The 27,104-nt window shown below is 38.1% G+C and overlaps 4 protein-coding genes across 14 annotated transcripts; 3 read left to right on the top strand and 1 right to left on the bottom strand.

Annotated features, from left to right (window-relative positions):
- The first annotated feature begins 1,007 nt into the window (after window positions 1-1,007).
- On the top strand, window positions 1,008-5,155 carry LOC112285938 (putative metallophosphoesterase At3g03305). The gene is made up of 6 exons (XM_024527344.3): window positions 1,008-1,148; window positions 1,510-1,856; window positions 1,950-2,188; window positions 2,357-2,673; window positions 2,893-4,243; window positions 4,736-5,155. Exons 2-6 carry the CDS (start codon window positions 1,535-1,537, stop codon window positions 4,877-4,879), a joined length of 2,373 nt encoding a protein of 790 aa, XP_024383112.1. The 5' UTR covers window positions 1,008-1,148; window positions 1,510-1,534; the 3' UTR covers window positions 4,880-5,155.
- Window positions 5,156-6,695: 1,540 nt separating this feature from the next.
- LOC112285327 (uncharacterized) lies at window positions 6,696-12,219 on the top strand. Of its 4 annotated transcripts, none has more exons than XM_024526037.3 (10): window positions 6,696-6,922; window positions 8,186-8,294; window positions 8,532-8,733; window positions 8,861-8,948; window positions 9,276-9,445; window positions 9,579-9,666; window positions 9,902-10,114; window positions 10,405-10,475; window positions 10,725-10,915; window positions 11,224-12,219. In XM_024526037.3, exons 2-10 carry the CDS (start codon window positions 8,264-8,266, stop codon window positions 11,616-11,618), a joined length of 1,449 nt encoding a protein of 482 aa, XP_024381805.1. In that variant the 5' UTR covers window positions 6,696-6,922; window positions 8,186-8,263; the 3' UTR covers window positions 11,619-12,219. The 4 variants fall into 4 exon arrangements, with proteins under 4 accessions (XP_024381805.1, XP_024381802.1, XP_024381804.1 ...); XM_024526034.3 differs by having other exon boundaries at window positions 6,701-7,502; XM_024526036.3 differs by lacking the exon at window positions 6,696-6,922 and adding an exon at window positions 6,931-7,202.
- A 1,476-nt stretch (window positions 12,220-13,695) lies between these two features.
- Window positions 13,696-17,413, bottom strand: LOC112285328 (protein CONSERVED ONLY IN THE GREEN LINEAGE 160, chloroplastic). 8 transcript variants are annotated; one of them, XR_002970665.3, is made up of 12 exons: window positions 17,298-17,413; window positions 16,706-17,137; window positions 16,358-16,413; window positions 16,119-16,224; window positions 15,797-15,892; window positions 15,596-15,676; window positions 15,249-15,340; window positions 14,842-14,937; window positions 14,614-14,682; window positions 14,316-14,509; window positions 14,066-14,144; window positions 13,696-13,856 (listed from the first exon to the last, which is right to left on the bottom strand). XR_002970665.3 is itself a non-coding variant. In XM_024526039.3 (11 exons), exons 2-10 carry the CDS (start codon window positions 17,078-17,080, stop codon window positions 14,368-14,370), a joined length of 1,113 nt encoding a protein of 370 aa, XP_024381807.1. In that variant the 5' UTR covers window positions 17,081-17,137; window positions 17,298-17,413; the 3' UTR covers window positions 13,696-14,144; window positions 14,322-14,367. The 8 variants fall into 8 exon arrangements, 2 of the variants coding, with proteins under 2 accessions (XP_024381807.1, XP_024381808.1); XR_002970664.3 differs by having other exon boundaries at window positions 14,322-14,509; XR_016504468.1 differs by having other exon boundaries at window positions 16,706-17,133.
- Window positions 17,414-22,082: 4,669 nt separating this feature from the next.
- Window positions 22,083-23,553, top strand: LOC112285427 (endochitinase 4). The gene is made up of 2 exons (XM_024526249.3): window positions 22,083-22,558; window positions 22,742-23,553. The coding sequence occupies exons 1-2, from the start codon at window positions 22,108-22,110 to the stop codon at window positions 23,155-23,157; spliced, it is 867 nt and encodes a 288-aa protein (XP_024382017.1). The 5' UTR covers window positions 22,083-22,107; the 3' UTR covers window positions 23,158-23,553.
- The last annotated feature ends 3,551 nt before the right edge of the window (window positions 23,554-27,104 follow it).

Here is a 27,104-nt window from a genome sequence, read left to right as displayed (position 1 = left end):
ATTGGAATTAAAAATATCCAAAAAATATATATATTGAGTGGGTGGCAAGTTGTGGTGGAAGTAGCAAAAATTATAGTGACATGTGAAACATGGATTAATAAGGATAAATTGTGTAACAATTGGCTTAACAAGACCCACATTAAATCTATTTTTATTTTCCATATTAATATTGTAAAAAATCATAAATTAACCAAACAGACATTTGGAACATGTTTGATAAAACTTAGAATTACACGTTTGATTAAAAATAAAACATTATGTCTCCCATTTGTTGTAGTTATTGTTTAAAATACAACATCATTTTTCTCAAGATTGGATTTTAAGTGTGTCCTTAAAATTTCAGGAAATAAACTAACCAATTTTTTTATATGTAAAAAATATCTGATGCAATATCTTAATTATTCATACATTGAATGGTAGACAAATTTATATTAATATGGTGGTTGCTGTAAGATCATCTAATACAATAAATATAAATATACATATATAGAGCATAAATTATCTTTAAAACTTCAATTATACATACATACATCCAAATGTAATCTCATAAGTTATCCATTCATAAATTTTAAATCCTCAACTATTTAAAAAAATATATATATTGTTGATGCCTATCATAATTTGATAAACCACCTAAAGCACAAACCATTAATTTCTATATTTTTTAAATCTATATATTTTTACACGAATTTTTATAATAATATATAAAAATATGTATATATATATATACATATATATATATATATATGTATATATTTTGAAATTCCGATGTCCATCTACATTTATACACAATTATAAGAACCGAGTGGAGGAATATTGGGTGGATTTCCGAGGCCAATATACCGTGTATTGGTGGAGATACTTTCGACCCTTCATAGGCAAGCCCGGCCTGCAAAAGCGACCCATCTCAGTGGGATGACCTTGAGTTTTCTGAGACATAGATCGCACCTGGATGCTTCCGTTGCTTGACACCGAAGTCGCTGCTCCTTGAATTGCCCGCATCAGCATTTCGAATCTTTGGATACCAACTGGTGCTGACGAAATTGTCGCCCCCCTCGCATGTTGTTGCATTGGGCTTGACGCTGATGCGACTACAGTGGGCGGTTTGCGGTGCCAAAATCGTCATGGCTAATCTGTGAAACTTAGAGGTTTTTTGGCCTTTTGCCGAAATATTGATGGGTTCTGTTTGGTTTGTGAGAATGGGATTGTGAAAGTTTTCTTTGAAAGCATGCAGGTTCAGGTTTTCGGAGAGTGTGCGTGATTGGAAATTGGGTCTCGTTGCTGGTTGCGGAACCTCCGTTGCATTTGAGGAGATGCGAACCGTGGGATTGTAGTCCAAAGCTTGACTTTATGACTTGATTTTGAGGAATAGGGTTTCTATCGTGGCGGTTCGTTGATTTCGGAGATGAGGAATTCATTTTAGATTCGGGAATTTATAGTGATTTGAGGTTTGATATATAGTACACCTGCTGTCTCAATGAAATGAGTCTTTTGGCTTTGCAAGTGCAGAACCGCATTCTGATTACGAAATTCGATGGAGAGGACGTGGTCGAGGTTTCGATTGTTTCTGGTTCTCGCACTATTCTCATGCTTTAGTGTGAATTCCCTCTCGTCATCAACTATAGATGGCACTGCAACTCAGCGTGCAGAGAATTTCTCAGGGACGGGGGACGATGAGCTGGGAGTGGTGCAAATGGAAGGCACTGCCCCGCTAGGAGTCGTATGGATCGTGCAAATGTCTGACATCCATACTAGTAAATGGATTCCAGCTCGCGGAAGAGCTTTGAGGAAATCACTTGGTCACGCGTTAAAGTTGATCAAGCCTGCCATTGTTCTGGTGACAGGGGACCTCATAGGTGCGATTTTGCACCAAATTAAAGATTGTTCTCGAGTTCCTTGATTTTTTTGATGATGATCAGTTTGTGTAACTGGTTGTTGTGTCGGAGCAGATGCGAAAAGTGAGGACGGGAAATCGACACAGCAGGAGGAAGTAGAATGGATCGAGTATCGTGATTCCTTACACAAGGTGGCGGATGAAAGTGGGATCCCACTGAAGTATTTTTATGATATAAGAGGAAATCATGATAAGTATGGAGTTCCCCCTTTGTCTTCACTTGATTATTTTCCAAAGTATAGCATCAGTGCTGCCATGAACCGCACCAGCCTTTTGCAAAGTGTAACAGTCAAGGTACAAAGCTTGTGACGGACGTATACCTACTCTAAAACCTTGTTGTGTATTATTCTGTGAGTTTAACTTGTCTTTTATTTGTTGAGTACCTTGGGATGGCTTAATCGATCCAGACGGATTCAGTACTATGTTTCTCTGCGAACTCATAATTTCGTGCTTTAATTTCAGGGTCGTGATGGTCGCAAACACTTATTTGTAGGGTTTGACGACTCCATGCATGTTGGATTGCGGGCTCCCACAAATCTTTTCGGCCACCCTACCGACGATATCCTTGTGCAACTTGATGAGGAACTCCAGCGCTGGGACAACTTGAGCATTCCGGATCCTGTAACGAAGATTGTCTATGGGCACTATCCAATGTCGTTTACTACATCAACGGAGACAGGAAAGCGTCCTGAAGATATTATGGCAAGAAATGGAGTGGCTGCTTATATATGTGGGCATCTGCACACAACATTTGGTCGCCGGCTTTACAAGCACCACAAGTATGCATTTCTCCTTGAGAAGATCAATATAGTTTACTATCTACTCTTATTTGCAAATTCAGCATTTCTCTTTGCTGATCATGGTGAGAAGGCATTCGTTCTTATCTATCCATGAGTATTCTTTCACGCTTTGCAACAATCTTGTGAGGTTCGTGATAGAGATAACATACCACTTTTATGTAGAAGCATTTCTGACTACTAAACCCATTTCGAACGCAGGCGGGAGGATGGGAACTTCTGGGAATGGGAGATGGGTGATTGGCGTGTTAGTCGCATGATGCGAGTCATGGCTATAGACCATGGTCATACTTCTTTTGTGGATGTTGAGTTGATACCTCCGGGAGACACTGCGGAGGGGATGTTTACCATGCCTACAATCATTTTGCAAACTTATCCTCTTGACTCAACGTTTATGTTAAGAACTTTTGTGAAAGATTCTGGAGGTTCGTATTCACTGCTAAATTCGATTCGAGCTCTAGTTTTCTCTGAGGCAACTCCAGCTTCGGTCAAAGCAAGAATTTACGACCTCAGTTCACACTCACTAATATTGGTACATGAAAGTTCTATGAATCTGAGTGAAGAGAGGAGTGACCATGGGGCGCAATACTACACTACTTTTTGGGAACGTGAGAGGTACATATACAACAGTGGACTCAAGTATGCCATCCAAATCGTTGCTGAAAGCTCAAACGGAAGTTTGTCTTACAGCGAGATGAGGATCGTTTCTGCTATCGATGATCCTGGGAAATTTCACCTTTCGGCTTTGGCTTTCATAGTCATGGGCTTCAAGTGGGAAACTGCGTTTCCTGTCTTCCTTTGGAGCATTGTATTCTTATTGCTCTCACTTCTGGTGGCCTCGAAGGTATTTCATTTCTTACTTGAGAAAAATGGCCAGTATGAAGTGTGGACGGCCTCGGTTTTTGAACCTTTCTCGACTACAAGTGGTGCGCTTGGTAAAGTCGTCAAGGTGCCATTTTGGGCCTTTCTGGAGTGTTCCCGAAACAACTTCCTGTGGATTGGTCTAGTGGTGTGTGTGTTATATTTAACCTTCTTTCCATGGTACTCAGGTCGAGTTCTTGCAAGTGATTTTCCCACTGGGCATATGTCTCTGCGTGGTGTAACCGTTAACCCATCGAATGCGGATTCTGTCCAGACAATGTCAGGCTTAGGAATACCAGACATAATGACTGTTGTATTGCCGTATCTGTACGGGGTGGTGCTACCTCTACTCTTGATGATATCAACTCTTTCAGCTGAAAGAGCTGCTTGTGAATTTCATCTGAAAAGTTTTGGGAAGTCTCGGAAACCGAAGGAATACTCTGATAGAGGAGAGTCTGAAACTGAAAGAAATACAGTAGATGTTGGTGCTCAAGGGAATACAGCATCCTCGGAAGCGATTGTGCAAGGGTCTTTCACAAAAGATTCCACCTCACGGAGACATGGTGAATCAGATCCTCTGCTCACTAAAACTGAAGCAGACAGTAAAGATCACCACTGCAAACTTTGTAGTCGGCGAGTTCGAAAAGGCCTATTTGTGGGGTGTTTGGCAGTCGTATTCATCCATTGGCGGGTAAGCAACAATGTAGTTCCTTTCTTTTGGCTTGTGTTCATTTGCAAGATGCTCATCTCCAATCTAGTGCTTACGTTCACATCTGATGGCTTAAAAAAAATCAATGAATCTTGCACAATTAGAAGAACAATACTTTGTACATCATTAGCTTCTAATCGGTAGACTTTGGGTTTGGGAGTGCTTCTGTGATGCGAGCATCACATGACACGCCGATTATGCAAGCTAATAGTTACAGTTCTATATGTATTTATTATCTTTAGTCATGCGTGTGTCACTCATTTCTCTCTGCACACAGTTTCTTAGTTGCGCCTAAGAAAATTGGCTTTTGGTGAACTTACTGTCTTGCTATGATCAGAGCTGTATGCAAAAAACCAACGATATCAGAAAACTAATGTAGCTGTGTGGTTTTTCTTTTTGAGTGCACAAAGACCGTCTTACGAGGAACGTGAAATGCCGAAAACAATTGACTGATTTTCCTCTTTTTTGATGCAGCTGTGCTTGGTGATTGTGAGGGCGTACGGGCCTATGCCACTGGTGTCTGGTCTCGTCTTCTCATGGGGCGCTCCTATTCTACTGATTCTATCTCTTTACCATACTTCCGGTGTCAGGTGTAGACCCCTTGGCCACGAACCGTAGAAGTAGGCACACATTCCTTTGAATTCCATGTCATGAGATTGCTGCAACTGAGAGCCTCCATTCTCGCATTCTAAGTAGGATAAATCTCAGCATTGGTCACTTCCGACCACTTTGTACAGAGAAGTTGCTAATTTTTTCCTTAGATTTATTGCAGTTCAGCTTGATCTTTTCATGTTGGAAGGACTAGATTGCATGTTCTTGCTAACCAAAAAGGCTGAAGTTCCTTCCTTGTAATGTTTTTGTTTAATCAATTAATCAAACAATATTTTTCTAAAACTATTATCCTTTCTATCTCTAGCTTTGTTTCTATTGTCTAACATTCTACTTTCAATTTTTTCAATTTTATTATTTACTTTTTAACCTTAAACTTTTTAACCTTAAACTTTTTAATAAGCAATCTTTTTGTACTTGATGATAATTTGTTTTTTGTAATATGTCTTTTAATTTATATTTAATATAATGTAATTTTTTATTTGAGGTAGCAAAAACATAGTGAATCATTTTGAATATATGTATAAATTGGTTATTATACCATTTATTTGTATTAGAAAATTGCTTTATATTTCAAGATAGAATTAGTGTATAATTTTGATCTAAAGTATAAGATTTTGAAGTTAGAGTTTTTATAAGAGCATTTGTGTCATTAATTATCACATTTAATTTTTTTTGTTTGATTTATTAAAAAAAAGAAACAACTTTTGTCCATTACATTTAAGAATTAATAAATAAAAATAAATGAGCATATATCATGTTTAGTACAAAATATATTAAAGTCTAGAACCAATAAAATATTATTAGTATTTTGTCTAATGTGGGTCCAATTTCCACACTTCTTTTCATTAAAATTCAATCTAGCACCAATGTTATTTAAGAAGTCTTTGGTTTTAGAATCAATGTGTTTGAATTACTTAAGCTTATTAAACATTTGAGATTAGAATTAAATAAATCTTAGATTTATAATTGTAATATTATGAATAGAAAAACATGTACAGGTAATTAGAAGAAAGAAAAAGACAAAAAAAAAGAGGAAAAAATGCATCATAATGATATTCATTGCATTGTTCTTATCACATCCTTATCCCTATTCTTATCACTATGTTTTGCAACTTATGTTGCTACAACTATAATGGAGAAATAAATCTCATTGCCTTTAGTGAAAAATGACAAAGGTGTGAATTTGACTATGGATTATCACACTTCATGACATACTTCCATACTAATAGTTTGTTATAGAGGAATGTTATAAAGCCCTCCCTAGTACAATACTTTCTCCACTAAATATCCTTGTGTCACTCTACATACAGCACAATGTTTATTTCTTAAAATAAAAGAGTTCCTTTGTCAACCACTAGATCCTCAATCTGTTAAAATAATAATAAAAGTGGTGCAAACTTGGCATGGCGTAGCTTCTCCGCCCTACAACACAGGTCTCAGCCAACATTCTCCAAAAAAAACGGGACCAGAAAGCAACTCCCTCTTCCCTCTCTCATGCAAGTTGTGTGTTTTGATGAATGTGCATGTGGAGACTTCATCTTGATTGTCATTTTTTTATTATAATTTCCCAAGCTATTCTCCCACTTCACAATCGCTTATTGACAAAAAAAAACCGAATGTTGTATAGTCCTGCTCCATGGCCACATTAACAGCACCCAGATTGCAATCTCCTTCAAATTTAACCCTCATTGAAACTTGGACAAGTAAACAAAGTGCATTCCATCTGCCGTGTCACAACAGGAAATGTTGGACCATTTTTCTACCCACGAATGGGAAATTCATTAAATGTGAATTGTAGAGCTTTTCAGGGGAGACATCTTTCTGCAGGCACTTGGGGAGAGATTGTTCTTCGGAGATGGAGTTTCGAGGGCCTTGGGATGTTCCGGATAAAGCAAAAAAACAATGCTTCCGGTGGCAGTGTCGGCGCGTTGCGAGGGATTCCTATTGTTTGGTAAATAAAGAGGGAATGCAGAATCCTTCGTGGCTGCCACACCGCAGGAACCGAGTGTTAAGTTTGGCACAGACTGCGGAAAAACTTCGCTTCCCTAAGTGTGTCACTTGTCCATCTCTCAGCCATTTCCTCCCTCCTTTCACCGAAACCTAAGCTGAGTGCTGTGAATCCCACAACCTGGTCAACTTTTGGCATGTTGCTGATTAGTATAATTTGCGTGGAGTTGCCGATGCATCATTCTGTGGTGTCGTGGTTTTGATGGGCTTGGCGTTTGTAGGAAAACTACACGGTTTTGGCAGAAGCAACTGAGGCTGTTGGTTTTAGCTTTATTTTTTGATTGGGGTGGTGAGGTGGGGTTTAGGTTTGATCCAGAAAGCGGTGAGCAACTTCTGGGGCTATGCTGGTGGATGTTTCTTGAATTAGTGGTGTTTTGGCGTGAAGAGAAGAACGAAAGAAAATTTGAATGGTCTTTCCTTCTGTGTTTGATCCTAATTTCCCTCTCATCTCTTGATAAGGTGTCGTAGGATTTCGTCGAGTGATTGAAACGCTTGTTCTTCCACCAGTCTCGTTTTCTCGTGCGTCTGTTTCAGTTCAGAAGCAAGGAAGCCAACCTTTCTCTGCTCTTGATGTTGAGCAATCCGACGGAGGCTTGTGAGCAGAGATGATAATGCTAGGAAGGTGATATTATGTATTCCGCGTCTGATAGGAGTGGAGAGTTGATTCTGTCGAAGCATTTGTCCTAAGATCTGTTGCCAAGCATTGGACCTGCCCCACAATTGTGCGCGTGTTTTCCTCGTAAAGGGTTCTTTTAATATATTTTTTTCTCTTTTTCAAAGTTCTTAAATTCTCCTCTATTGCGACGACATTCCTTCTTCTCAACCAAGATTTCTCAGTGATGAATAGTCTAGGAATTCCTTTTGATGAATTATGGTCTACATGTTAATGCCACAGCATGGAAACTCATGGATAGGTACATGTTCATAGAAGTTGTTCTCTTTTGTTTCCTTTTAAAAGATAGCTCTGTTGATCATAGTAGTTTAAGGCGAGGGACGAAGGGAAATTTTATCGCAGTTTGCAAAAAGGTTGAGTCGGACAAATCCAGCACTTCTTTGTGTTGAATTGTCTACGACGACCACAAGTTCATGATTGATAACTCTTATCCACCACCAATGTAGTTTTGTTCTCTCACAGGTCTTTTCCATCATCACCAATGAACCTCATGTTTATATTGAACTTTTAGGATGAATTCTGGAACGATGATCAACACTTTGTTGTATCTTACACTGAAGGTTTGATGATTGATTAGATAAGCTCAACATTAAAATCCTCATCCTTAAGAAATGCTTGTGAGCATTGTGCAGGTGTTTTAATTGATATTTGTCAACCTCAATTGTTAAAGTGAAGAGCTTGTACACAGCAGACACGGCAGACTCACACACATGGGATCAGGATTGACCGAGGAAGTCCTTTGTAAGTGTAAATAGTTCGTTGTATCCCAGTGATTGAAGATTACTTTTTTGGAGCTGTTCTTGATATTTTATTTTAGTTTACCGTATATTTTAAATCTATAATAGGCTGATATGGCAATTTGGTGCTGTCACATTGGACATGAAGATTTCAAATTAGTTGCACGGGGATCCTGTCGATTGTGTGTAATTTAGAACTGTAAAAGTATTGATGGTCTTTGTTATGATTCTGAGGATGCAGGTCAGGAATGCGGAGGGAAGCACGCAGGAAAATGTAGTATTGAAAGGATTTTTGCAGCATTGTCGGTGTATCTAAGCCAGGGCTTCCAAGGGGCAACAAGATGGAGCGTCTCGGATACAACAGCAGGCCTTCTCAAGCTCTACAATCGTCATGCTAAGGAGGGTGCCGTGGACACTATCAAGGGTGTTGAAATCAGGGACCGGTACACACATGAACATGCAATGATCAATTTCATACGGTCATTAAAAAATTAATAATTAATCACTATTGTCACCGTCTTCTTTAATTTGAACATATGAAGTTTTCAAATAGTTGATTCTGAAATGCAGAGCTGAATTGGAGGAGATGCTAGAATGGCTTCGATGGTCAACAGCTGCATACGAGAAAGATAGACATACTTTTTTAACCTCGATGCAGGTGCAAAAAAATATCTTTGGTTCTTTGTAATACTTAATTTCCTGTTTCATAGTCATTTCTTAAAAACGGTATTGCTATTGAGTATGCTCATGCATCTATCAACTTTGGTAACTGTCATCACGGCTTTCACTGAAACATCAACTGATAGATTCCAACGATTGAGTACCTCGTCAATCTACTTAATACTAGAAGATTTAGATGAGATGTTTGTATTCAGCTTGCTGATTTTGTGGAAGGTAAATACGTCATTTGATGGAAAAATGCAGACCAGTTGTATCACGTGTATTTAATGAATTTTTCTCTGCTTTCTCTTACCTCGAGATGCAGTTGCGTGATCGAGACTTAGTGAGGCTGTCAAAGTCAGCAGTCAACAAACCTGCCTACTTCATTGTTGTTTACCATGCTAAAAAATATGTAGTCATTGGTATTCGTGGGACATATAACACTACAGACATCTTGACAGATCTTTGTCCTCACAACGAGCCTTTTCAAAAAGGGTGAGTGAGTTTGTTCAACAAGCCAGGTTTTCAGAGGAAGGCAAAGAGTTCTCTATTCACGTTCTTGTACTTTACAGTGATTACATTTAACTTCTCCAGGGATGTGGTTTTTGATCAATTTATCTGTCTGCAGGACTGCCCACTCGGGAATGCTTGGAGCAGCGAAGTGGCTTTTGGAAAATGAAGGGCCTGTACTTAAGAGGCTTCTCGCAGAAAATTCGGTGTGTGCATATTATGAGACTTTGGAACTTCTTTACCATTCAGTTTTACGAAGGTTTTGATTACAACAATGCATGATCGAACCCAATGATAAGGACGTCTACATCAATGTGACGCTTGGAGATGTGAACCTCCGTGTATTACCAACTTTGCTACCGCGTCTTAATCTGTTCCTTGCAGGGTTCTTATCCCATCACGGGATTATTTTCTGAAGCTTATGCATTGGTGCTTCAACAGGGTTACAAACTAGTCCTAACAGGGCATTCTCTAGGAGGTGGTGTTGCCGCTCTTTTGACGATGATGATTTATTCAACCTCGTGGTCCTGGTTTATCCCAACATCACTTGGAATCTTTAGACACAACATTAAATGTTGGGGTTACGGGTGTGCTCCCTGCGTGGACCGAACATTAGCTGAAAGGGAAACTTTCATACGCAACGTTGTTCTACAGGTATTCTTACAATCCGTACGCGTTCAAAACATCAAAATTGAACACACTCATGCCTTCGTTTTTGGACCGGTTCTGTTTTGCGACAGTATCTGTATCCATACTTTTGCATTACTGAAACGACTGGAATTTTTTGTTAGTTAGATTTAGATTTTGACTCACGTTTAAAGGTGTCTCGTTGGTTACTGATTTCATTGATTGCAGACAAGCAGCAGAAGGACCTTTTGCAGAAACTTGTGGGGTTTTCTGACCATTGGGTTTAAATTTTCTGATTAAGAATCGCCATTCCACAGGATGATGTGGTGCCACGAGTCAATCCAGCAGCCATCGAAGTTTTGCGTGAAGAGATTCAAGACACATCCTTGTAAGCTTTTCCTCAAGTCTTTTTTTATTGAATTGTGCCTTAAAATAGGTTTTGCATCCCGATAAATTGACATGCGATTTGTGTTTTTGACGCTCAAATTCTGGCTCTTGGGATTGGAAATTGTTGTGCATATTTTAGATGAGTGAGGGTTTAGCCCTTTGACCAGACCTGGCTTCCAGTTTTTTCAGTTATGCGTAAGTTTAGCCCGTACTTAGAAGTTTGATAGTCTGTTTATGGCATCCAATTCAGCTCGGAAAGCGTGAAGGGAGAGAAATTAAAGTTTGTGGCGGGTACAATGGAGCGGATCCATGTCGGTAACATCATAAAATCCACAAACGAAATAGGTGTCTCCGTGTATCAAAAACTCCACGAGGCATATGTGGAACATGGACTTCCTTCACTGGGCTGCTCCAGCTCAGATAGTAGTAACTCAAATATGAGTAAGGCCATCTACGCCCACTACACTCTTTGCTCTAATTGATATGGATAACTACCAAAACTTAGCATTACGCGTGTAGGCAACTCAATTTTTCATCTGAATGCTTTGAAGTGGATATTTGGTGAGAAGGCAAATGTAGCTGCAATGCATAAGCTTTGAAATCTGTTCCTATTCTCTGGCCATTCAATTCTCCATCTTGTTCTCAATAAGTTGCTGCTTTGGTGATGGCTTTCGAGAGTAGAACAATTACAAATGAGATTGATACTTTTATTTATTTATTTATTTATTTATTTATTTTTGCTTTATCAGGGATAGAAGGGAGCTCCCTTCCCAACGTCAAAATGTATGATTCAGACACCAGTCCAGAAATAGCTGCCAAGGCCATTGTAGCAGTGGCAAATGAGCCAGGAGCTAGTCGACAAGAGCTCGAGAAACGCCGTCTTTTTGTTCCAGGCGTCCTCTATCACATCAGACGACAAAAAATCAAGAGAGAAGAGCGTATGACTGCACTTCCAATTCCTGCAAGGCCATTCATTGCTGGTCAAGAAGCTCCTAGAGGTTCGAAGTACAAGTACCGTGTTATCTGTGGGACAGACCCTTCCGCTAGGTTTAGTAGAATCATCATCTCCAAGAACTTGATCTCTGATCACAGCTGCTACAATATTCGGGATAGTATACTGGATGCTTTGAAATCTTGTAGTTGAATTTGTGCACTAGTCAGACGAGGTATTTGGACTGGAAATCGGGAGCCAAGTGGGTGATAATAGCTTATACAGGTGAAGATTGCTTGCTGAGCTACCCGGGCAGCGAGGAAGGTATAATCTCGTACTAATCTTGTAATTCTCTAATAGCTACCTAGGTTCTAGTTTTCGCGCACAATTTTGATGGAGCTTAACTTAAATTGCCATATTCAGAAATGTCAAGTGAATCGAGCAATGAGCAGATAGTCTATTTGTAAAAAGAAAGTTGTCTCCATCAAGATTACGTGGATCGAAAACGCCGCGATAGTTCTTATTTGTACCATAGTTGTCGTCTATCTGCGGTTTTATGGTCGCATTGACCAAATCAGTCATGCTATCTTCTACTCATGGAACCTTTTGCATAAACTAGCTGCTAAATTTTCTACAGAAGTATTCTGTGGAATCAGTTTCTTCACAATGATGACGTGCAGGGTGTGATGTGAAAGGGAATTGAACGAAACTATTCTAGTCTCTCAATTCGGTGAAGACTTCTATCGGGAAATTTGTATGGATTAACTCGATCAACTTCATTATGTTTTTTTTAATGTAAGTGAATTTGTATCCAGCTTTTACTACCATCGCAAAAGTATGTGCCGAAAGGATGCATTAAAAACCAGAGCTTGAATTTTTGTTGGTCGTCAACGTCCTTGTTGCTTTGAAAGTTTTGCATGTGGAAGGATCAAGTAGTCAATGACATATCTTCTATATGATATTAAAAGTCTTTCGTGAATAGACGATGTGACTCACTGAAAGACAAATATTCAAGACACTTCATCGAGCAGTAAGATTCGTGGTGGATTTGTCTAAAACTCTAGATTCTCTTTACTTATTTGCGATGTTGTAGAAGAGCTATCTATTTTTGGAGTACAATTTGAGGTTTAGTGGTGTATTACACATTGATTGAGAAATATTACTTGATGATTCCCACCAACACTACATTTGAAATTGGTTAATTTTTCGTTTTTAATTTACTCTTCTGTCATCGGATTAACTGTTTTATCTTACCAAAGGCATTCAACTCCAAAAACAATGTAATCAGCTTACAAGCTCACTTGTTTATATTCTTTTTTAATGATTTTATTCTTTGTAGAGGATAGAGGTTTATTATACAATTCAAATATTAACATATACACGTATGTTTTTTTGATACGCTTATCATCGGACACCAGCATGTAATTTTATTTATATTTAAAACCGAAAAATTTGCACAATTACTTCATCATCTTATGTAAAATCGTTACATTAAATAACGGCAATAATGATAAATACACCAGTACATGTAACATCAAAGTCACTTGAGTACAAATTTTTGTACAAATTTATGATTGCACAATTTTTTGATTGACTTCATGATGCACATTATGCACTTATTGTCCACTCACAACAACAATACACAATCATTGGTACTTAAAAAAAAATTGGAATTAATAAATTTGCTGACAAAAAGCTTAAGGTTTTCTTGGAAAAAAGAATCCCCCACACACATTACATTGAAAATGGATGTACTCTTGAGAGAAGAAATGCCTTCTAGATTTCATCTAATGAAGATGGAAGAAGCTGTCATTGGGCTCCTCTTCCCTGTTTCATGAAATTTTCCCCTGCATGAAAAGGTCGCACATAGTATGATTGCAGGACCTCAGGTGGTTATTTCGTTTCTATTACATTTTTTTTTAAAGAAGTAACCCCCACCTGGACATAACGGATTTTCATTCGTCTTTCAAGGACAGCAGAGGAATATAGATATGTGATTTTCGTTGGTGTTGGTGGTGTTGATCACGAGACTGTGATGAGATTGTTTGCAAGTCTATTACGGACTGTGACGAAAGCGGTGCTTCTGACTTACAATGTTCGTGGCAATGATAGCACAAAAGTTGAGATTTTTGAAGTAGAATTTCTGGGAGCTTTTTTTGTATCGTGAGTACGGTCTTAGTTGTTAAGGTGCTATGGTAAGCTCACAAACCGGTGAAGCCAAAAACATTCTTACTCTTGCAGGGATACCTCATGTGCTTGGTCGACAGACGCCTTATCAATCAGACCACAGTTACGAAGATCAGTTTATTCATAGGAAATCCCACAGAACTGAATTTCGAAGACGTGTGGCAAAATCGCGCCAATCACCACTTTCACACAGGAATAGGTGAATGTGGTGCTCATATATCACTTCGTCAGTGTCAAGATGGGTTATCCATTCTTTACCTATCACTGTAAAATACAGGACAAGGAGGATGTCATCAAAGGAACACCAAGAATACATCTGACGTAGACAAACGCTTTCAGAGCAATACACTTAACTGGGTATATACTGTATTGAACCTTGTAAAGTTTCATCACCCCTAATCTAGACCAAATGCAACTCTAAGAATCATGGCTTCTGCCCTTGTTGCATGCTACAGAAAAACAAATGTACATACGTTTTCTTCTGGATTTGGAGATCCAGAACCTTATCATATTATGTATTACACTCAGTGTGGAGAATGAGACGTGGCAAATCTGTGCATTCAAATGAGGAACACAAGTTAAAAACTTTTGTATATGCCGAACCTCATGTCCTTCAATAACCAAATAGGAGACGAAAAGATGACTCAGCAACCACTGGACCATGACATGAAAGCACACAACAGAACGAATTGTAAAGTGGTGACAAAGACGCGTTGAGTTTACCCTCACAATGTATATGCAGAGAGAAGAAGTGATGTATGGGTCCAAAACGGTCTCAAATGTCACTGTCGTCTTCTTCAGATTTTGGAAGAATTTCCTTAAACGTTTCGACAAATGTGGCTGCTTTATACGTAAAGAAGCCCACCAGCATTGGAATAAGCTCCAATGGAATCACATCAAACTTGGGGACTACCAATCTGCACTTCCACAACCTCAAGCTGTGTGAAATCCAAGGAATGATGTGTCTACAGAATGACCATCAACACAAGCTTATGGAGTTTGCTGAGGGAGGATGACTTACGCATTCCATCTGTTGAAGAGCATTACCAATAATACTGGCACCAAAGTACGAGGCTGTCCCATCGCACCCCTGCAGGGACGATTCTAAGTTAGAGGACGATTCCGTTTGTTGCTATAATTGTAAAAATACAAGGTATTCTGAAGAAAAAAGTGGACCATTTGATCCAACGCAACACATTAGAAGTGTAAGCTACTTCATTAAATACTAAAAAGATGAGAATGTGCCTACTTCATAGCTCCTCCAGCGTTACTCGCTCCAACGCTGTCAACACTGTTTCCAAGCATGCGAATATATACGAGTGCTCCAACCAGCCCAGTTCCATAGCTGCAGCAAAATCCACCCTTCGTAATGAGCAACTCACGTAAGCGTTTGTCATTGACTACATTTGACATCTAAGAACGAAGGAGCTACTGGAAAGAAGTACAAATGAAAGTTGAAATATACTCATGTCGCTAGACAACATGGACAAAAGCCTGAAACCAAGTATTTCTTGAAAAGTTCAGGAAGGGACGAACAAACTTGCTACAATTTGAACAGTCATTCAAGACAGCGAAACCGAACAAGAAGACGTAAAATCGATCCATTTATCTAATGATTAGAATTTCAGCGTTTTGAATAGTCAATAAGCTGTGCACCTGATAGCAGCTTCTGCAGAATAGGAAAAGTAGGTCCCCACTAAACTGGCACCTCCAATAGCAAGTGTAGTGATTTGAAGATCTTGTTTGAGCTGCAATCACCCAAAACACATTATCACAAACACGCACACACACTCCAAAAACATCACATTGAGATTGACTTCTACAACATGGTCCAGGGAGATCAACTTAAATTGATTTTACGTGCAAGATGCTTTGCTGTAAATCCTGTGAAGAAACCATGGACAATAACTACATGCCTGTAATTCAATTCAATCTATTACTTGCATAACCAGCTAACCACACAGCACGAGCCTCAGTGATAGAGATAACTGAGGAATACACACCTTTTGATACTTTTTTCTTGCTATAGCTGCAGATTTAACAGGGTCTACTACCTTTTTCTCTGAGTCTCTCATCAGTTTTTCCTGCAAACCAACAATGTGACAGTAACATGAGACAGCAAACGAAATCACCTCACGCCGCAGTCATTTACTTCGTTTTGAAATAGAAAACAGCTAGGAAGAAAATTTCTCGGTCAAACTTACCGAGCCACCAGACACGGCCTTAGTGGCACGAGCCCATTGCTCCTCTTCACGCTTAGTTGGGGCAAACCGCCACTTAATTTTGCTCTCCTCTTTCCTCTACAAAAATATTGAGCAACATTCAGTAAATGGCAAATTTTAAAACCAAGGAGTAATATTAGTCCTGAAGGACTCCATCATAATGTAAAACTTCAGGCAAATATCTGAGCTATAAAAAAACATGGCTACCAATTTCACATCAACTTTCTTCGAAAATAAGCTGATCAAGAGTATCTCCAGCAAAAAGAGACGATCGTAAAATTCAAAACTACAAAACATCCGGTACCTTAGCTTCAGATTCCAATAAAGAAGCCCGGCGAGCGGCTGCAACTTGACGTTCTAGTGTGGCCTTCGATGGTTGCATAAGCTCCTTACTCAGGTCTACATCCAAGCTGCAAATAAAAATTACTCATGATTTCCGTCATAATTCCATGCAAGAGACACACACACGTAGCGATTCCAAGATAGTTTGGAACTTTTTGATCTTAATGTCCGCTCACCAAAACTACGATGCCGATAATTTACCTGTCCAGGGCGATTGCGCGATTCAGACTAAGAAAACCGGATTCTGGCTCAGCTTCCTGCGGAAGCCAAATTTGCAAATCAAAAGCACATTGTGGTGTGGCTCTACTTAATCACCAGTTCCGCACCCCCATACACATAATTTTGAAGTTGAATATGGATTAATTAAAAAACCTAAAAAATCATGATACTAAGCGACAAGAAACCTTCACAAACCAAGAAAAGTAGAATCTAAATCAACAAATAATGTAGTACCAACCACGACTGCCTCGACTCAAACTTTTAAGAGCAATAATCTGCCTTCGTATTTGCAAAATGTAATGAGAAACGAAAGAGGTGAGAAGTGCTCACCGGAGGTGAAGGGGGCTTGATATCCCCTGGAGCAGCCTCTACATAGGGCTGCCAAGCCTGCTTCCATATGTAGTCGTCTGTGGACGTCAAGGGATCTTTTTTGGGTTTCACGCCCCCAGCTGGTGGCATTCTCCAGTTGATGGGCGGGCCGCCGTACTCCCCTGGTCCATCACCTCTCATCCACTTCTCCCTCGGCTTCACCTTGGGAATCAACCGCGCTGTCTGCAGCTGCTCGTTCCCCGCACCGCTAGGCTCGCCCACCCCTTCTTCCGAAATGGTAGAATTGCGCACCAACAAGGGCGAGGACCTCCCCTGGGGTGATAAACCCGTGCAGCTACATCCTGGCTTAAACCTCGGGCCCACAGTGAGATACATTTCTCCCCCGAATCCCCCCTAAGAACCCTGCGCCTCTATCGCAAACCTGCTCACTGCCTTCAAACCACAACCCACCACAAGCTGAAAACCCAGCTTTGGAACAAAATCCAACAATGTACTCACCCTGAACAATCAGAGCAACCTCAATTCTCACACAATTCACACACAAATCCGTGAATCCAAACACAAAGCATAAACACAGCGATCGTTCTCGAACCTTGAGAGAATCGCCGCTGGAATTGGGAGCAAATGCAGAAGCGGCAACGAATGCAGTGGAGGTGAACCCAGGAAGGCAGGAAGGGGGGGTCGTCGACGTCCTGGGGCAATCGTCCCCCCCCCCCCCCCCGGTGTGGCGATGGCGGTGACGGAGGCTTTATCCACAAATCGTCGAGCATCACCATTTGAGTGGCCATTGCTCTTCCGTGTTGTGGGCGTCGACTGCGCCTCGTCTGGGGCTCCGAAGCCCCCATCGTCGCTTTTTTTCGACGCGGTCTTCCTTCTCTTTTTGCGAAAAAAATATCTCGGACGAAAGTCGATGATTTTTTTGTTTTTTAAAAATCTTAGGGTATGGTATGATGATCTTCGTTTTTGTTGAATCAATATCTCTCTTGGCGAAGACAAGCGTGTGTAGTATTCCTATTTGTGAAGTTGTGTGTTTTGAGTAGTGAAAATACGTTTTTATGTAGTAGTATTGTTCGGTGGAACATAGTTACGTGGTGTGTGTATAGACTCGATGTTTTATCGATTGTTTGTTTGTTATCATACTTTGAGTTCTTTTCTGAGATCATAATATATCTTTTTGAGTAGTTGTGATTACTTTTTCACTTAATCTTCAATGGAGAACAATGTTATTGAAAAGTAGGTTAAGATTCGTCATACCATATATTGACTTATAATAGCTATTACAAGTAGAGCATACTATACATTAATATAGTATATTTTTAAGATAAATTTCGATAGATGTTTGGTTGCAATTAAAATATGACAAAGTATCCAATGGATAAATCTTTATTTTTTGGCAACATATTAGCTAAAATAAAGAGAAAATATGGAATATGTTTAAAATATAATAAAATTATATATATATAAAGAAAATATTTAGAATTATAAATAAAAAGATTGTAAAAAAATCAAATAATATATGATATTTACTTCAAGTGATGAGATTATCTTTAAATCTTAAAATATAAGGACAAAAAGAATATGTTTCTAATATTAATAATATTATTAAAAAAAATAGATATTAAATTAAAAATCATATAGACTATGTTTTTGGCTCTTTTATAAAAAAGTATAAAATATAGGCTACATTAGAAAAACAGCTATAGATATAATGGTCTATCAAATAATATTTTATTTAAAATTTTATTAAAAATAAATAATAAATACCTTTTATTTCATATATATATATATATATATATGTATACAAATTTTGTATAAATCTGGATGTTGCAAGGAAGAAAAAAATTTATACAAATATTATTATTACATTGTATTTTTAAATTGCTATTTAATTAATATCAAAAAAATTATTATAAAAATTAAGTCCTAAATTTTCAATTTCTAATACAAAGATTTATATAATTTACTATAAACCAAGATGGCTTAAAAAATTAATTACAAAGAAAAAAAATAAAGATGTAGAAATTATAGACATAGAAAGAGTTATAACGTGACCTAGGCTTTGTTACTATAACAGAAATGGTTTTTTAAATTAAAGAACTTAAATAAGATAGATAAATGGTGAAATAGTTTTCATACTTTCTAATTACATGAGGTTCTAAAACTACTTATCTTTTTTATTTGACCAATTAGATAACTGTTTTATATTAAGAAATTTCATCTCCTTATAAAAAAATTAGATTGGTCTATTTAATATGCTAGATTATAAGAATTGGTTAAAAATAAAATAAATATTTTTTAGATAGATACTTAATTTTAAATAGTAATTAGCAAAAAATAATCATTAAAAAATCAAAATAAAGGAAATCTCAACTAGGACTAATTTTTTACTTTGAAAGAATATTCTAACTTTGAATGAATAAATTTTAATAACAAAATAATAACTTATAGAATTCTTTTTGTAAAAATCTCTTAAAATCATCAAAAATTGTATAGAATCTATCTATCTTGAAATAGAATGAGATTTTAAATCAAGACTTTAAATTTGCTTAGAAAGATATATGGTTTAAGTTCAAGGCACAAAAAAAAAGACATATTGATGTGGCTCATTTGGCATAAGAGTATAAAAATAAATGCATAAAAATCTACAATTGATAGAAGTTTATTAAATTGGTTCTAACTTTATTATACAAAATATAAAAAATTCCATCTTAAATTAGTTTTGGAAGTATTTCTGAGTTAAAAATTTATAATACTAAGCAACCTTACTTATATGCAATATTTTTTTTTAATCCAAAAAGTATGAGATCATATGATATATTACTCTAGAAACAAATTGTTTTTCCAATAAACCTTCCATCAAGGTTTAAACAACTTAAAGTTACATGGACATTATTTAGAGATAAATGTTTATAAAACATAAAAATTGAATAGGATACTAAGAACTTTAAAGCTTAAATATGTTTTGATAAAAAAATCATAAAGATTCTTTTGAAAATAATTAATTTAATATAAGAACATTATGTGAAGAAAAGAAAAGAAAAAAGAAAAAAGAAATAAAAAAACTTGACTAGAAACCAAGATTTTTTAATTAATATAATAAATTGTAAATAACTAACAACATTCTAAATAAAAAAAGAATAAAAATAAAAATAAAAGATAAAACTATGATGTTATGCAAAATAGTGTTGACTATGTGCCAAAGGCAACTTGTCAAGATGGATAACTTGTACTAATATCCTTCAAATTTCTGCATCTTATGCTTGCCCAGTAAGTTGGGTACTGTTTTTATGACGGTTGCTTCTCGTTCCCCTTATCAATACAATGAGTTTACTTCGTATGTGTTAATTAATTATTTCTTATTGTTTTGTTTTTTAAATTTAAAATTGCATGCTTCATTCTTTATATACATGCCAGTAAGCTCAGTTTATGCCTGGAATATGCTATTCGAAGATGGGTCCTCAGGCTACCAGAGAGTCTGCAAATCAGTACCAGATTTATTTCGCCAAATCCACAACTGGGTAATATGGTAAGATTGTTGTCTCGTGTGTGGTGGTCTCTGTCTAGACACACGCGCAACCCCAAAGTAATGAGTGTTTGTTGGATATCTTGGACAGCTTTACGTAAGGTTCAATAATAGGGAGGACGATTGGCGCCTAGACTCCTTAGTCGGTAAACGTGGGTCTGTCGATAAAAGACTTCTATGGGTGCAGATGTTTCTTTCACCTCACGAACTGCATCGGAATGTTCAGCTGACTGTGTCGTGATATTTAACGAAGAGCTGCGATGGTTTAATGAGAGAAGGCCTCCTCTAAACCATCAATTCGTAAGCGTACTGGCTGCCCATGTCGTAGTATTTATGAGGACATATATATATAGATAAACACTGTGTATGTAGTCAATTTTGTGGCGGTCAATAGGTCAGCTCTGACCCACACATCAAGGAACGAATTCGACACAAGTCTTCATCTGTTATTTTTGAAAAAATTAAATGATAGAGGGAAAAAGCAGAAAATAGATGAGGCTGTCGAGATTTTTTCTTGTCCATAACTGGATACATCAGATTGCCTTCCCAAGTGTTGAGAATGTTTAGAAAGACACAAGAGTAAGAGTAATAGTAAGTAATACACACACACAAGAGTAGTAGTAAGTCATACACACAAAAGGGTTTCTAAGGAGAGAGAATCACACATAAAAATCTATTGATCTGATTGTGTCTGGTATACAAGAAGAGAAAAGCGGAAGGGTTTCTAAGGAGAGAGAGGATTCACACATAAAAATCTATTGATCTGGTTGTGTCTCTTATACAAGAAGAGAAAAGGGGAGAGGATAAACAGTACTCCACTAGACTCTAAATACTGTAGCTACAGTAAATTTATGGAGAGCGCCAGCTACATTTAATGATCTCAACACCAAGAACTACTTGTTGTTGTGATCATAGGCTCCACCTGCTACATACATAAAAGAAAGTTAATTGCACACTCTGATGACGAGGCAACTGGATTGAAACAGGCTGCACTTAGGGAGGAGCGTAGTATTCCTGAAAAGATCACATGCCACTCTTCCTGAAAAAGTACCAGTTGGACATACCAAGGGATTGACGTCTCCTGGACTTTCATCTGTTTTCGACAGACTATTAATTACTGTCTACTGTCCAGGAAAAAATAAATACACATTTTTTATTTTATTTTTATTTTACATATTGTATTTGTGATTAAGGTTTAAGGGCAGGAGTTTAGATGAAGGAGTTGAATTTTTAAGGGTTAGAATTTGAGGTTTAGGCGTTGAGGGTTTAAGATGACAGTTTAGAAATTTAAGCAATATGCAATTATCTGGACAACTAGCTGGACTGCTTTCCATCGATCTAATTGAATGCTCTTCAAATTCCATTCTGTACCACCCGAAAAATACAGGGTTGCAGTTCCACTTCAAACTTTTGAACCTCAGCAGATGTTCATTCACGTTACCGAAAGCCTGATCTCGACTGAGTCCACCTGGAGAATGTACTTCGAGAAAAATGCAAGCAGAAGGATCCTGGCTCCACTGTCCTCACTTCGTTAACACTGAATCGGTGCGGATGAAACCGATTGGGCAATTTGACTCGTCATCTGGAATTGCCATCACCGTTTTTGTCCTGCAAGATATTCTCTGGGTGTAACCAGTCGCCCATGGAACATGGAACATGTCCCTGATTCACTTGTAAGAACGTGCGCGGACTTTTCAGTCCATACGTCATCCATTACGGACAACCCTCAGCATACATCAGCAACTGCAAATTCAAACTTACCAATTCCATGGGGTAGGCTTTATCGCACACAAATCGCGGCGGCTTTCGCTATATAATCATAACTCTTCAACACTCTTGTTCACACTCTCCAGCTCCAGCGCGTGGTATTTTTGCAACAATGGGAAGAACTACAGGGACTAGTGTGGGGCACCAGCACCATGTTGCCGCGTTTGTGGTTGTAGCTCTGGTAGCATTGGTCCGATTTGTTGCGTCTCAAGGGGAGTGTTCGGAATCCACAGCCTGTCCCGACAATACCATGTGCTGTAGCCAGTATAATTATTGTGGAACTGGCGACGCCTATTGTGGTGAAGGTTGCAAGAATGGTCCCTGCAACGCTGGTGGTACACCTCCTGCGCCTGAACCTCCAACCTCAGGTTCAGGTTGGTCGAGCTTCTTCACCGAAGAAGTTTTCGACGGGTGGTTCCCTTCCCGCAATGCTGATTTTTACACCTTTGAGCGTTTCAAGGCTGCAGCGTCCGCTTACCCGACGTTCGGTAACGAAGGATCTGTGGATGACCAGAAGCGAGAGATCGCTGCCTTTTTCGGAAACGTCAACCAAGAATCTGGAGGTGATATATCCTGTTGGCTATTGGTGTTTTCTCAGCACAGTAGTTTTCTCACGTAGCTCGAGAAATGACCGAATATATAGAGAATGCTTACATTTTGTGGTCGCTTGCTACAGCAGGGTTTTCGGGCACCTCTTTTTTTTTCTTCGTAACTTAGCATCTAAATCATAGTATACTTGGGTGCAGGCTTGAAATTCGTCAGAGAGACTAACCCTACTGAAATATACTGCGACACGACCAACACCCAATACCCTTGCGCCGCTGGTAAGTCCTATTATGGGCGTGGTCCCATTCAGCTGTCATGGAACTACAACTACGGTGCATGTGGAGCTGCTCTGAACTTGCCACTCCTCGCCACTCCAGAGTTGGTAGAGACTGATGCCGATGTGGCGTTCAAGACGGCCCTCTGGTTTTGGATGGCCAATCAGTGCCACCAAGCAATCATCGGTCCTCCTCCCAGTTTCGGAAAAACCATTCGGATAATCAATGGAGCGAAAGAGTGCGGCCTTGTAAACGACGAGAGAGTAACGAATCGAGTTACGTACTACACCAACTTCTGCAATTCATTGGGCGTCGACCCTGGCACCGACCTACGGTGCTGATAACTGAATGGCAGGATGCAAAATGTTGTGGGCAAAAATGGTGGGTTTCAGTCAAACACCATTTTTGCCCAAAATCACAGGCTGCAAACTCAGCACCGCCCACAGTGCTGCGAGGTTTTTGAAATGTGAGCGACATGAGCGAATAGTGATGCTATTCCAAAGCTTTCAATAAGTAAGAAAGACGGATATGTGTTGAGTGAGGAGTTCGGTGCCACGGCTTGTCGTTGATAGATCTGCCGTTTTGGGTACCCCATAGTCAGAATAAGACTACCTTCGTTTGCGAGCAACAATGGAAGGGTTCAGATTGAGGAATGTTGTGAGTCAGATTGCTGCTGTTGTCAGGCATTGTGGTGATTGTGCAAAACAATGTGGCAATAAAAAAAAGAATTCAAATTTCTTCATGGAATTGTTGGATGGTAATGAAAACGCTGAAATAGTATCTCAAATCCTGTTGTGGTCCAGATCAATGGGAGATTCCAGTCACCTAGTTAACAAGTCAAAGTGATCTGAAATTGGAGAAGAATGGAATGGGAATGATCACTAGAAGATGGCAACTACCTGCTATTGGTGAATATATCTAATCTTCTGTCAGTACTGAAAACTGTCTGAAGAGCTCTTGGCTAGCCAGCAAATCATATTCTGATCCTGAGAGCACCCAAATAATCCTACGTAGAGAATGACTTGCAGAGGATGCGAACACATCCAATCTTCCTGGTACAGCGCTCCAAACGTGAACACAATAGCTCCTTGTGACTTGGCTGGTCTCATACCTCAACACTCATCCCTCTGCCACACTGCACCCACTAGCATTTATTTGTTTTTTCAACATGAGACAGAGAGGCTTTAATCTTGAATAACAGCCCTGACCTGAAGTTCTCTTCGATCGCAAAAGAGTGTTCCACCTTCTCATAGCCGACAATAGATGGGACTAGAAAATCGAGCAACATAACTTCATTCTTTGCAGTTATAAGGTTAAGAGTGCAAGTTGGATGCCTCGCTGTGCAATAATTGTAGGAATATCTTTTGAGGCTTCCAAGGAAGTGCTCCCTATGGTTAAGAGTGCAAGTTGCAAGTTGGATGCCTAGTTGTGCAATAATTGTAGGAATATCTTTTGAGACTCCCAAAGAAGTGCTCCCTTTTGTTTCGAAAACTTGGCCTCTAGAGAACATGAATATATTGGTATTGCTTGCACACATGCAGGGATCAATTACACATTAGGTGTGTATTACAACACCTCTCTTCTTTCATTGCATTTAACTTTTGGTGTCGTATCATAATACGTGAAGTCTTGCTTGAGAATGCTCCGGGCACCTGATTGTGGAAGGTAGAATGGAAATTGCAACAACAAAATCCTAATTCTAATAGAATACTAAAAATGCTTTAATTAGACCTTAAAAATGCTAAGCAAGCTTTAATCAAATTCAAAGAAACCTTAAAGAAATTTCAAAGAAACAATAAGAAATCTTAAAAAAAATATTAGAATGATCACAAATATCTCTCAAATACATCTCAATTCAATCTTAATTTAATCTTAGTTAAAATCCTATTGGACTTCATTCAAACTTTAGGCCAAAACTAATTAAATCTTAAATCTTAAACAAACCCTAATAAAATCTTAATTCCTAAATCAAACCCTATATCCTAAATCAAATCTTAAATCCTAAACCAAATCCTAACCAAACTCTAACCAAATCCTAACCAAACCCTAAACAAACCCTAAATCCTAAATCAAATCCTAAATCCTAAAACAAATCCTAAGCCCTAAACCAAACCCTAAAAAAACCCTAGTAATTTCTATAACAAAATTAAACCTCAATAACTAATGAATGAACCGTTGATCTTAATTCAAATTCTGCACACTTCTTAAAAACTAAGTTGAAAACAAGCACACAATTTTTGAAAGGGATCGAAATTACCGAATAGATGATAACTTCAAAAACGTACTCGGGTATTGGCTGGCCTCCTCCTCCAACCTTGATGCCAATCTCCCTAAGCCAATATCTCTCCTTTTCACCATTTGATTGATCTCAAAATTGTCATATATATAGAAAAATAAGTCTAATATCCTCTCACACAAATTTCACTCCAATCCAACTAGTACATTGCAAGAAATCTTAAAAATCCTCACTAGATCTTAAATTCAACTTTCTGAGATATTGACTCACTTAAACCTCAATAATCCTCAATTCAATTGTTACATCGAGCTCAAATTCACAATACATATTGAAAACAACTATAACCATTGATCCAAAAAATTTCACTTGTAGATCTATTTCAAAACTCTTGAAACCACCCTAAATATAAACCCTATTTTATTTCACAAAATCCAAGTCATCCAAAACAAAACCTTGACTTTGCAAAGCTCTTACAAAGTCAATATAGATCCAAATCACCCAAAATTAATGCTCATAGAAACCCTACCTAATCTTCTATCGAATCCCACTCTCCGATTTGCCAAAGAGTCTCATAGTCGTCGTCGAGACTTAGTTTTGTGCCTCAAGGTCTGATTTCGATCCTGGTTCATAACCGGCCCTCTCTCGGTATCAACATCTAGTTTTTCTAAGTATTTTTTACTAGAATTTACTCTTAACTTCCTCTTAAAGATGTCTATATCATTTATTTTTTCAATCTACTTTATTTTGCCTTATTTTTGGCCCTACAAAATAAGTAGAAGCTATTTTTTTAAAAAAAGCAGCATTACTACTAAAAGTTTTATTATCTTCCTATCTTTTATCCATATTTTTCTATTTTTTCTTTTAACTTGGCTCTTCTATAATAAGATCCATATTATCATCTTTTACCATATAGTCGTGTTACAACACGACATTGACTAACTTCTTTTTCCGGAACTCTTTTTGTATATTAATCTTTCTTTTTGAATTTATTTCTTCTTGGCAATCCATTCTTCTATTCTAAGTGCTCTTGCCCACAATTAATGCTTTTTGCTTTGCAATGTTAAAGTAAATGGCGGATAAGTTAAAAGATAAAAGATATTATCTTAGATAAGTTTCTAATGGTCAAAGGGCAGCAAAAGGATGAAAGAAAGTTATCAAGGTGGCGGCTAGGGTTATAGGTGGCGGCTAAGTTAAGATGAATCTAAGGTTTAGTTGGATGAAAGTAAGATGAATGCTAGCCAAAATAGATGTAACCTCTACCTATAAATAAAGGGTGTTGGAAGTGAGAGGCATCTCATTCTACACTTCTCTTGTCTCTAACCTTAATGTCTTCTATTTACTTGTGTCTTGCTTATTGTGTTTCTTCAATAGGTTATGGTCCCACACATACTTTGTTGTGCTATTCAAGTAAGTTGAAGTCATTTATTGGTTATTCTTCTTGTGTGGAATAGATCTTATGGTGTTTGTTGATGTTAGAGATTGTATGGTATAATCTTGTGTTTTGACTTGTGGAGGTTCTAATTTGGGCCTTATAGATCTCTAACATCAGTTTGAAGGTTCTTAACTCCTAGGATTGAGTGATTAAGAGCTTATATAAAGACCTTGATAGTGTCTTTTAAATTTGTGGTGAGAAAGTGAGTTTTATGAGTAGAAGAACTTAATGGTGAGATTGATTGGAGTTCACATACTTGTTAGAAGTTTCAAAAGTTGATTTGGGAGTGTTTGGAGTGAAGAAACATTCATTTGTTCACAAGAAGGCATTTTGAGATTTTGCTAGTGTAAAATTATTTTGGTGATTTTAAACACATAGAGACTCCTTTTTTTGATATTTTTTGATAGACCTCTTCTAAGACATGGCTTCAAGTGAGGATGAAAGTTTGAGAGTGATTGAGAAGTTTAGAGGTGACAATTTCTACCATTGGAAGGTCAAAATGGAGCTTTTGTTGGCATCTTTGGACCTTTGGGATATTGTAGATGAAAGTGAAGAGCCTCCAAGCATGCATGCTGATGCTAAAGAGAGGAAGGACTTTATAAGATGTGAAAAGAAGGCTT

This window comes from Physcomitrium patens, chromosome 8, assembly GCF_059467195.1.
Source record: "Physcomitrium patens ecotype Gransden chromosome 8, ASM5946719v1, whole genome shotgun sequence".
Lineage (NCBI taxonomy): Eukaryota > Viridiplantae > Streptophyta > Bryopsida > Funariales > Funariaceae > Physcomitrium > Physcomitrium patens.
The sequence above is the reverse complement of the archived record's forward strand: the minus strand, read 5'-3'. Positions and strand labels throughout refer to the sequence as shown.

Excerpts from the sequence above, each read along its gene's own strand:
- LOC112285938 (XM_024527344.3), top strand. The coding sequence starts at position 1,535 with ATGGAGAGGACGTGGTCGAGGTTTCGATTGTTTCTGGTTCTCGCACTA. Across the intron at positions 2,189-2,356 it reads TGCAAAGTGTAACAGTCAAG|GGTCGTGATGGTCGCAAACA; the intron begins GTACAAAGCTTG and ends CTTTAATTTCAG. Across the intron at positions 2,674-2,892 it reads CGGCTTTACAAGCACCACAA|GCGGGAGGATGGGAACTTCT; the intron begins GTATGCATTTCT and ends TTTCGAACGCAG.
- LOC112285327 (XM_024526037.3), top strand. The coding sequence starts at position 8,264 with ATGGGATCAGGATTGACCGAGGAAGTCCTTT. Across the intron at positions 9,446-9,578 it reads AACGAGCCTTTTCAAAAAGG|GACTGCCCACTCGGGAATGC; the intron begins GTGAGTGAGTTT and ends ATCTGTCTGCAG. Across the intron at positions 10,476-10,724 it reads GAGATTCAAGACACATCCTT|CTCGGAAAGCGTGAAGGGAG; the intron begins GTAAGCTTTTCC and ends CATCCAATTCAG.
- LOC112285328 (XM_024526039.3), bottom strand. The coding sequence starts at position 17,080 with ATGTATCTCACTGTGGGCCCGAGGTTTAAGCCAGGATGTAGCTGCACG. Across the intron at positions 16,225-16,357 it reads CGCGCAATCGCCCTGGACAG|CTTGGATGTAGACCTGAGTA; the intron begins GTAAATTATCGG and ends TTTTATTTGCAG. Across the intron at positions 15,677-15,796 it reads AGGCCGTGTCTGGTGGCTCG|GAAAAACTGATGAGAGACTC; the intron begins GTAAGTTTGACC and ends GTTGGTTTGCAG.
- LOC112285427 (XM_024526249.3), top strand. The coding sequence starts at position 22,108 with ATGGGAAGAACTACAGGGACTAGTGTGGGGCACCAGCACCATGTTGCC. Across the intron at positions 22,559-22,741 it reads CGTCAACCAAGAATCTGGAG|GCTTGAAATTCGTCAGAGAG; the intron begins GTGATATATCCT and ends ACTTGGGTGCAG.